The following is a 10,519-nucleotide window of genomic DNA, read 5'->3' on the forward strand; positions in this document are numbered from 1 at the left end:
TTGGCAATAGTAAGAAACCAGAGGCTCATTAGCTGACATTTGGTGTCAGAGGCCATTTTCTGGCAAATCTCAGTTCCCACTTGCAAGCAGCCTTGCTTCTTTAACGTCTGGCACCTCCCAGGGCAAGCAGAGTGTTCTGAGCACACATGGGGGCTGTGGGTGGGGAGAGTGCAGAGGGAGAAGAGATGGGGTGGAAGTGGTTGGTGGCTGTGACATCCTGGCACCATACGCTCTCTCTTTCCATTCCCAACAATAGAGATACGCCCCTGGGCCCCTGGGGCTTGTCCCTGACAAACCGTAATCTCCAGGCCCCACGTACTGTGCCATTGTGCACCTGTCGCAGGAGGGAACTCAGCCAACGGTAAGGCTGGTATTGCATCAGTGTTAAGCCTGGGGATCAAATGTTTGGGGGTGGCTATGGGAGGTCTGGGATCTTGATGGTGTTGGCTCAATCAGCCAGGGAGAGAGCTGTTAGTGAAGTGGCCCAAAGATGGGATTAGTCACAGGAAGGAAGCAGAGGAGCTGGAAGGCCTGGAGAACAAGGGAGGATTTCCCACCTACACTGGAGTGGCCCAGTGGGGATTGCTGAAGGAGGAGGCATCAGGCTGAGTACTCCCTGGACAGAGCAGCGCTGGCTCACCATGCTGCCCCTCGTTGCCCTGTTTCTCCTGATTGGGCAGTCAGTGTGCACTACAACAGGGGACAGAGAGGATCTGACCCTCAGCAAGGAAGCAGAGTCCTGGATGACCGTGAACTTGAAGGTACCCAGGGTGGAGGGCTGGGAGATCCCTTCTGAGGCTGACAGAATAGCTGAGTGTACCCCGAACCCTGAATGGTAGGCTAGTCAACTTCCCTGAGTGGGAAAAGTCAAGGCCACGAGCCCTGATCTGTCCAACATCAGAGACACATTCAGCTCAGACATGTGACAGCAATAATGTGTGCTGTGTGTACAGAAACATGTAGTTAACACCTGCTCTCTTCCTCATACTGTCCTGACTGTATCATAGACAGTAACATGTTTCAACTTCATGGTGAGGCTACCATCGTTATTCTCATTTCACAGATGAGAAAACTGAGGTACAGAGGGCAAAGAGCTTGTCTAAGATGCACGGCTTCAAAAGTACTGATTCCACCTTAGCTAGGTGCTGATTCTGCCTTAGCTAGGTGCTGACAGTATCTAAGCATCGGAGAATTTCTTTTCACGGCACCAACTGGAACAGGATCACTAGTTGGTGTCACACAAAGGAGCACTTTTGTCCCCTGACAAGCACTGGTGTTTGACTCTGGTGGTGTCTACCAAACTGGTGAGCACTGCCACTGGAAAGAAATCTAAAAGTTGGAGCCCCAGCCTCCTCTGAGATCCAATACCGCCGACCTAGGTGAAGACCCTATCCTGGGAGCTCCCGATCCCTGACCAAGGAACCAGGAGGGTAACTGCGGCCTGTCTCCCCGCAGTCCCAGGAAGGAAAGGACATTCAGCTGAGGTTGGCTTATGCTGCTGGGCCATGTGAGGTCCCTGGACGCTAATGGAATTGGGGGTTCGGGATGTGGCTCAGGTAAAGGGCTTGTTTAGTATACATGAAACCGTGGGTTCAATCCTCTCGAGGCAGGAGGATCAGAAGTTCAGGGTCATTCTAGGCTCCATAGGGAGTTCAAGGGCAGCCCAGGGAGAAGAGGAAGCTTCAATAATGGGACCCCAGGAAAAAACATGCAGAGAGAGCCCTGCTGGGGGGTCCTCTCTAGTTTGACTAGGGAAATGTGGGCAGTCAGAGAGGACAGCAGGCCTGGAGACCTGGGTTCAAGTCCAGCTTTTCACTGACTCCTGCTACCCTCAGCTACCCTCAACCTCAGTTTCCTTGCCTGCGAGAGGGAGAGAGAAAATAAAATAACCCCTAGTTCATTCTGGAGCTGTCACTTTTTTTTTTTTTTTGAGTCTACGACAGACAGGCAATGTATGGAAAGTCCTGTTGGATCATAGAGAACACTGGGCACAGCCACATAGGGGTGTCTTCAGTTTCACATGGCATCAGCAGCTTTGGTTTTCACCTGCAGTCAATTAGCTCATCCTGCAGGGGTGACTCTTGTCCCCCTCCTCTCTCCTGTAGTGCCTCTCTGCCTCCCAAGAAGAGGAGAGGCTAGGCTAGACACCAGAAATCTGACCGCACGTTGCTAAGTGTGATGACAAATGGCGACTCATAGCTCCCAGTTCCGAGGGTGCCCTGCCTGCAGGCACCACGGGGCTTCCTGAGTAAAACAGAATGGGCCTCCCAATTCTTCCCCTCCCCTAGCAGAAACCTGGCGGATAGAAGGGTCTCTGCTCTGTTTATTTCACAAAAGCCCACTCTTTCCAGTCTGCGCTTGAAGCATGTCCTTTATTAAGGCAAAGTGGTTTTCGTGAGCTTTTCAAAGATGGGCCTAAATCTCCAAAGAGATTTTTCTCTGGTTTCTGGCTAGGCTGGGCGACTCCAGCTGGCGACAGCTGTCCCAGCCACTGACAGCTCAGGGAGGAGACAGATTGGGAGACTGAATTAGGCCAAGGCTTAGAAAACAATCTATCACGAAAACGGTGTGACAAGCCCCAAACAGCTCGTGGGTCTTCCCTGACTCCCAACCGGATCCCTGGAGTCCTGAGATCTGCAGCAGCTCCGAGTCACTGAGCTGTCCCCAGCCCCCAGGTCCCAGCCTGTGGCCTGTCTTCAGCCTTGTTGGACACGTTCAGAGGTGGTCAGAGAAAAAGGTGCTCCCTCAAGAGATTCAAGGTCACAGAGGGAGTGGGGGCGGGGGAGAACTCAGGGTTACAGCTGCTGGGAAGGATATTTGCCAATTGGGCTAAGCTAGGACATTAAAATGTCTTTCTTCAGGGTAGTAGCTCCACCCAGACCCCATGGGGGACTCCTCCCAGGATGCCCGGCTCTGGGGAGGGTAAATCTGGGACAATTCAGAAGAGAACAGCTATTAGGCCTGGTTGCCCTGCTATGGTAAGGGGCAGCCACTTCTGGTCCTTGTTGACATTTCTCAAGACTTTTGATCCTGCTTCAGCTTCTCCTGTTACCCTGATTAAGGTTACTAGAAACCTTAGTTTCCACACATAAGTAAAATGGATGGGGGGGAGTCACTTTTTTGTTTGTTTGAGTCAGGGTTTCTCTGTGTAGAAGCCCTGGCTGTCTTTCAAATTAGCTCTGTAGACCAGGCTGGACTTCAACTTACAGAGATCCCCCTGCCTCTGCCTACTGAGTGCTGGGATGAAAGGGGTGCATCACCACCCAGCTACGTGTTCTTTTGAGACAGTCTTACTATGTATTACTACGTATCCCTAGCTGACCTGGAACCACATGTGGATTCGTCTAACCTCTGGTTTGTAGCACTCCTGCTTCTGCCTTTATGTGTGTGGTGGTGGTGGTGTTTTGGCTATGTGGCTCAGACTGACCTTGTACTCATAATACTCCTGCCTCAGCCACTCAAGTGTAGGGTTTCCATCACATGCCACCATGCCAAGCTCCTGTCTTAATGGTAGTTTATTTATATTAAAATTTTGACCGAGTGTTTGAGAGCCTACCCTTTGATCTAGATGGCTTTGGTTCTGACTCTTCTCAGTTATTTTTGGACATATCATTTCACCTCTATGTACCTGGATGTCTTCATCTATAAAATGCTGACAGCAATAATATTGGGCTGTTTTCATGAGGTTTGGGTGAGAATTAGTGAGCTACCTAATGAAAGTGCTTAGGACAGTACCAAGAATATAGCAGGTGAAATTTTACATCATCCTTAATACAATGTTGGGGGTAAAATATGCAGAAGAGCCTGGTGTCGGGCTGTTGTTAAGCTGGTTATGGCCCCATCTCCTCATCAGCGCCACACTCTAATGCTAACTCTCTGCTTCTCCAGGGACTCCCTGTTGCCAGTATTGAACTGCAGCTTCAGGAGTTGAAGAGAAGCAGAACTCGCCAGTTCTATGGTTTGATGGGGAAGCGGGTGGAAGGTGAGTGACAAAGGCAGAGGGCGTGGTGCTGAGTGCCTTCTGCAACACCAGGTAGAGGATGCCCATGGGATGGTGAGGTACACTGCCCCTACCAGTCATCATCCCAGCAGGATGCTTTGGGGGGTGCCAGCGGCAACAGGTCCAGCACAGGAGCTGTGGGGCTCACGCTTTACACCCAGGTTCTGTAACTGGGTGATGGGGCGTGCTGGGAAATGAACAGCAGCATCTAGATGTGAGCTAGGCAGGTTTTCCAGCCGTTCAAGGACAGTTATTGTGTCCCTGAGGGTACCGGGAACAAGGAAGCTGTCCCGGGAGACAAGTCATCCTGGGCAAAGCTCAGCTTCTCTTGGTTTGCGGTCTTCAACACTGTTGTCCTGAGTAGTCACGCTCTGTGTTGGCATTTTTGCTGTCCATTTGGAGACATCCATCAAAGGAAATGTGGCCACTTCCCCCAACCCCCACTGTTTTTCTGTGTAGCTTTGGCTGTCCTAGAATTTACTCTGTAGACCAGGCTGGTCTCAAACTCATAGAGATCTGTCTGCCTTTGCCTCTGCCTCCTGAGTGCTGGGATCAAAGGCGTGCACCACCAACATCTGGTGTACACTTTTGAGCAAGTTTCACACCAGAAAAATCTCAAGTTTGTATGATAATGTCACATGAGCCGAGATGTGTGCACCACAGGGCTCACTGCCAAGTTGTTCATAACAGCAAGGTTTTGCAAAACTTAAGACCACCAGTGGGGAAATGGTCAGAATATGACCATAAATAGGACATGGTGGCATATACCTGTAATCCCAGCATGCGGTGGGTAGACACAAGACAGGGTTAGAAGTTCAAGGTCATTTTTGGCTACATAGTCAGTTTGAGGCAGCTTAGACTACAGGAGACCCTGTCTTAAAACACCAGGGTAGGGGGAGGATCAGGGAGATGGCTCAGTTAGTTAAGTGCCTGCCACACAAGCATGAGAGCCTGAATTTAGCACTCAACACCCACAGAGAATCTAGACAGCACACCTGTAATCCTAGCACTGGGGCGGTAAACACAGGATGATATTTGGGACTTGCTGGCCAGCTAGTCAAACCAAATTGGTTCAGTGGGAGGCCCTGCCTCAAAAACCATAATGGACATTGAATCAGGAAGACAAAGGTTTTTTTTTGTTTTTTTTTTTTGCCCTTGAGCACAGCGGAACCTCAACATGGCCAGGTCACTATGGCAACAACACCCCCATATGCCCAGTAGGTAACTAAGGTTCTGATAGTACTTTTCCCATGGATGCCTCCCAGCTGGTGTCAAATCCCAGTGATGTATACAAGCCGCCAGGGAAGCAGTTCAGCCTTCAGTCCCTTTCTCCTTCCAGGAATACGTCCGATCCAGCCAAGGGAAGGAATGGGTGAGTGCTGCCCTGGTCTACCCTCAGCATGCTCCTTGGGGTGTGGCGGGGCGCACAGTGTTAGCCATTAGCCACCCTGGAATAAGCAGTGAAGCTCTGGCTGGGGGCTGCTGGGACTTGACCAGAAGATGGATTTTCTGTGTGGGATATTCAGGCCTAGGGAGTGCCTGCAGAGGTAGGAGACTGGGCTAGAGCTTTAGAATGACCAGAGTTAAGAAAATGAATCAACCAGGAAGAGCTCAGAGATTCAACCCCTTGCCCTTGAGGATGTTAGAACTGCAAATCCAGGTTAAGCCCTTCCACAGAAAGGGGATCACAAGAGGGGTCAGGTGTTGTGGCTCACACCTGCAATCCCAGCACTTGGGAGGCTGAGGCAGAGGGATGACAAGGTAAAGGCCAGCCTGGACTATAAAGCAAGAACCCCTTTCAAATGCAAAGAAACAACACAGGTAACACCAACTTGTTCCCACAACTCCTAAATGCTACGTGAATCAGGCACACCCGCTTTGTGTCCCTTGGGGTCGTTACTGGTTTCAGCTGCCCCATCCTTAACAGCTGATGCGGGACTGCCCCTCATGAGCAGGGAGCTCGTCTCCACGGCCTGGGGATGGTGGACTCAGTGGCACACTGCACTGTGCAGTCCTGGTGCGTCACATGGCTGTTGTTTCCAACCTGGAAACTCCCCACAGGAAGCCCCAGGGTTTCGGTCACTCCACACCCTTAATACTTAGCCTAGTCTCTATACATGGAAATATCGGTGAAAGGACGAGCAAGAGGAGGGATTCGATGAGTAAAGCCATGGATGGATGGAGGGGTCCAGGGCATTTCTTTACCTGCCCTGAGTGAGGATGGCTGCCTTTGCAGAGCCCAGCTCTGCCCTGCCTGGCAACCTTCCTTTACTGCTCCCCCTTTCTCTACCTCTCACCAGGTTATCAGCTGGGACGAATAATGCAGGACCTCCTTGGCGCGAGAGGCTTCTCCATAGAAGGTAGGAGAGAGCATCTGAAGGGTGACAAGGGCATCTTGGGAAAACAGCCAGGCACTCTGCTGCCATCAGATAGGACAGGCTCCCATACCATTCTATCCAGCAGAAGAGTCCAGAGGAGGCAGGAGCTGAGGTGCAAGGGATGGGAGAGGCTCCTGCTGGTCTTCTGAGTATTCGTGTCTGCCATATCATGTGTGTGGTCAGAGGTCAACCTGCAAGAGTTGGTTTTCTTCTTTCATCATGTACCGGAGACCCAACTCAGGTGGTCATACATGGTGACGGGTCCCTTTACAGGATGAGCCATTTTGCCAGCCCTGATAATCTTTGGAGTTGTCTTTCCCAGCCCATGTCCTCTAGGTTCCGTGGAGCCACAGAATACGATGTTCTGCAGACATCTGCCTTTCCTGTCTGTAAAGTCCTAGTTGTTGATCCCTAGGCCAGGAATTTGGTCTTAAAGAGATTCTTAGTCAACAGCTGTTATTAAGCAGTTATTGAGCTGTTATTGAGCAGTCCTATTGGGGGGGACGATAACCTAAGCAGCTAACATTCTGCCCCCCACCCCAAGCAAGAGCTGTACCCTCAAATGGTCCCTGAAGCCTGGCATGAAGATAAACAATTCAGGCTGGGGGAGGAGCAGAGCCAGTGAGCCATCGCAAAGGGGTGGATCCACAGTGATCAGATGCAGGTCACATGATGAACTCCATGCTGTGTTTCAGTGTTGTACCTGACTTCTGGCTCCTCCCTAGCTTTCCTGATAGAACACTGGCTATTGGGAAGGCCAGAATGAACTCTTTCCCCCTGAGATTTTTTTCAGGGGATGAGTCTTTCAGAGGGTCTTTGGAACTCGCCCCAGTATCAAGTTGAAATGAATGTTCTACATCATGGGGAGAGTTGGTTGCTTAGAGGCATCGTTTTCCAGGGACAGAAAGTAATTTGTCCTTAGCCACAGTGAACTAGTAACAAAACCAGTTTTCCATGTCCCCAGGAAAATCTTTTGGGCTTTAGGATACCATTCCCCTTTCTGTGGAGGATGACCAAGGGCTGGCTGGAGATGTGGCAGATGAACCTGTAATTTCACTGCTCTAGGAGCCTGCAGCCAGGAGACACACCACGAGAGTGCAGAGCCCGGAGCAGTGGCCAGGGAAAGCCTCCAGAGTCAAACAGGAAGACCAGACTCTCTCAATCACCAGCAACGTGTAGCACTCTCCCGGGACACGGAAGAGGATGACCAGGGTTTAGAGTGAGCCCCAAAGGACGCTTCCCAAATGATGCCATGCCCACCTCTCCCTGAACGTTACAGCTGAAGCGCCTCAGGCCAACAGTCCAGTGTCTTCTGTCCTTAACTTGGGCATTCATGCCAGGCCAGCACTGAGCCCTGCATTTCTCCCAGGCCTCTTGGCACCAGGTAGCAATGGCACACAAAGCAGTGCTGCCTCACAGGCTGCAGTGGCCCAGTTCTCCCTTGCACCCAGGCTCTCGTGTCTGTGTATTACAGGGTAAGATTCACACCCTGTAACTCATGCCCAACAGTGGGGCTCCATGAAAGTGAGCAGTGCAGAAGAACACAAATAAATTAATCCCACACTAACTCAGAATGAAATATAATAAGGGGTTCTTTATTTAAAGGGGACTCACAGATCACAGTCCTCTGCACACATGGGGAACAGGAACTGAATCCAGCATCCAGGTGAGAGGAGAGAGCTCAGGCGCACCTTTTTGGTACTCAAGTCCACGCCCAACTTGCCACGGCCTCTCCAAGGCCACGGCTGAAGGAGGTTTCTCAGCACCTCCCCTTTTTGTCTAAATAAGAGTTCCAAACCCAATACAAAACTATACATAACAGGTATCAAATATAAAAATTAGAATTACAACCAAAATAAACAATATTAAGCAAGAAACATATGTTTTAATAATTATTTTATTCTAAGGAGTCTTAAGTCTTGCATTAGAAATGGTTTGGCTAAGTCATTAGAAGAAAGTAACTACGTCTATCTAGTCTTCAACCTCATAGAAGACCTGAGAAGGGAAATACTATTACTTGAGTAAGCAGGAAGTGAAATGAAGCAGCTTCCAAAATGTGCAGTAAATGACAGAAACAACTGGCTACCTGGGCAATCACCCAAAATCTCATTTGCAACGTTGGAGCAACCAACTTTGGCTAAGGCCTAGAGTAACTGACAGATCATTTTCAGAGGCAGGAAAATTTCCAAAACCATCTTACTCTGTCTTGGTAAGGTTTGGCTTTTTTTCTTGTATTTTGCTTGTCTGGTCTGGACATCGTGCATTTTGTCAGTGGTCGAGGCAAGGGCAGTTTCTTGCCCAAAGGCCAGTTTTGCTAAGAAGAAAACAAGCTCCAAATGGAGTGTCTTTGGTGCTCAACATTCTCTCGGGAATAGATTGGTGCTGCCAGGAGCAATCATGTCTTATGCCAACAGAACCCTAAGTTACTTAAATGCCACATTCTACAGTTCTGGGATAATAGGTAGACTAGTGTGAGCTTACTCACAGAGCGGTAACAAGTAGCTTTCTTGGCCAGGTAGGGCAGAGGGCAGGATGTCAGAAGAGCAGAGCAAAATTACACAGCCTAGGTCCACCCTCAGGTGGGAAAAGAACTTGGGGCCAGGCTAAGAACTACAACAGAACCAAGGGAGTTCCTGATGGGGTGGGCACTGCATGCATTTGGGTGTAAGAGGGAGTAGGGTCAGAGGCCTTCTTCTCCTTGGATTCCTGATATTCCTGGCTTGATGATATGATTGAGTGGGTTTAAGGCATTTGTTGCCAAGACCAGCAACTTGAATTCAATCCTCAGGACCCACAAGGTGGAAGAGTAAACACTTCCAAGTAGTCCTTTGACTTCTACATGTGTGAGATAGCATATGTGTACCAACACACAGACACAAAATAAAGCTAAAAAAGATTTTAAAAAAACAAAAACAAAAACGAAGTCACCCTCTCCAACTTAGTCCTCCTGATTGCAGTTTGGTCCCAGGTCATCAATCTTTTTGTATAAGGTGGCCCTTCAACTGCTTGGCTTTTTACAACAATTAGCTGTCCCCATTCGTATGCCAGGGTAGAGCTCAAGAAAAACAGAACAGCACCAACCTCAGAGCCCCAATCTAGTGGGGGAAACACTTTGCCTATGACAGAGGACCCTGAGATGTTTAATGACGTCAGAAGATAGGTATAGTGTGGTATTTATCTGCAGTCTCAGCCCACAGGAGGCTGAGGCATGAGCTCAGGAATTCAGCCTGAACAACATGCTGGGACTCTATCTGGGAAGGAAAATGTTGTCCAGTGAGTGACTCACTTATCTCAGTGAGTAGACCGCTTACCACCAAATCTGATGCAATCTCCAAGACCCACTCGGTGAAGAGCAGTAACTCTCCAAACATATCCTCTGATCACTACATGTGAGGTCGTAGTCACACGTGTGTACAAACAAAATAGTTACATTTTTCTTTTTCTTTTCTTTTGGCTTTTTGAGACATAGTTTCTCTGTGCAGCATTGGCTATCCAGGAACTCACTTCGTAGACCAGGCTGACCTTAAACTCAGAGATCCTTCTGCCTTCCAAATGCTGGGATTAAAGGCTTGCGCCACCACACCCAATTAGTAAACTTAATTTTTAAAAAGTTCCTTAGAATGAAATCCAAGGGCAAACACTGGTAGGGATGGAGCCAGCTCAGCCAGCACAGTACTTTCCATGTAAGCATGAAGACCACAGTTTGATCCCCAGAATAATAAAATAATAATAATAATAGTAATAATAATAGCCAGATGATGGTGATGCATACTTTAATCCCAGTATTCGGGAGGCAGGTGGATCTCTGTGAGCTCAAGGCCAGCCTGATCTACAGAGTGAGTTTCGGGACAACCAGAACTGTATAGTGAAACCCTGTCTCAAAAAACCAAAAACCGGGCTGGAGAGATGGCTCAGTGGTTAAGAGCATTGCCTGCTCTTCCAAAGGTCCTGAGTTCAATTCCCAGCAGCCACATGGTGGCTCACAACCATCTGTAAAGAGGTCTGGCGCTGTAGAAATATGAGTGGCGGGGCTGAGTCCCCAGCACCCCAGCCGCCTGCCCGGCTAGCTTATGCCCGAAATAACAACACACAAACTGTATTCATTTAAACACTGCTTGGCTCTTTAGCTTTAGCCCTTTTC

At 49.3% G+C, this 10,519-nt stretch overlaps 1 protein-coding gene across 1 annotated transcript; it reads left to right on the top strand.

Moving 5' to 3' along the window:
* The first annotated feature begins 641 nt into the window (after window positions 1–641).
* Window positions 642–7,917, top strand: Tac4 (tachykinin 4). Its single transcript, XM_005350610.3, is given in 5 exon segments — window positions 642–761; window positions 3,889–3,982; window positions 6,301–6,360; window positions 7,444–7,514; window positions 7,516–7,917. Coding segments are annotated over 5 exon segments (387 nt in total). The 3' UTR covers window positions 7,558–7,917.
* Window positions 7,918–10,519: the final 2,602 nt, after the last annotated feature.

The sequence above is a fragment of the Microtus ochrogaster genome, chromosome 7 (assembly GCF_000317375.1).
Source record: "Microtus ochrogaster isolate Prairie Vole_2 chromosome 7, MicOch1.0, whole genome shotgun sequence".
In the NCBI taxonomy this organism is placed as follows: Eukaryota; Metazoa; Chordata; class Mammalia; order Rodentia; family Cricetidae; genus Microtus; species Microtus ochrogaster.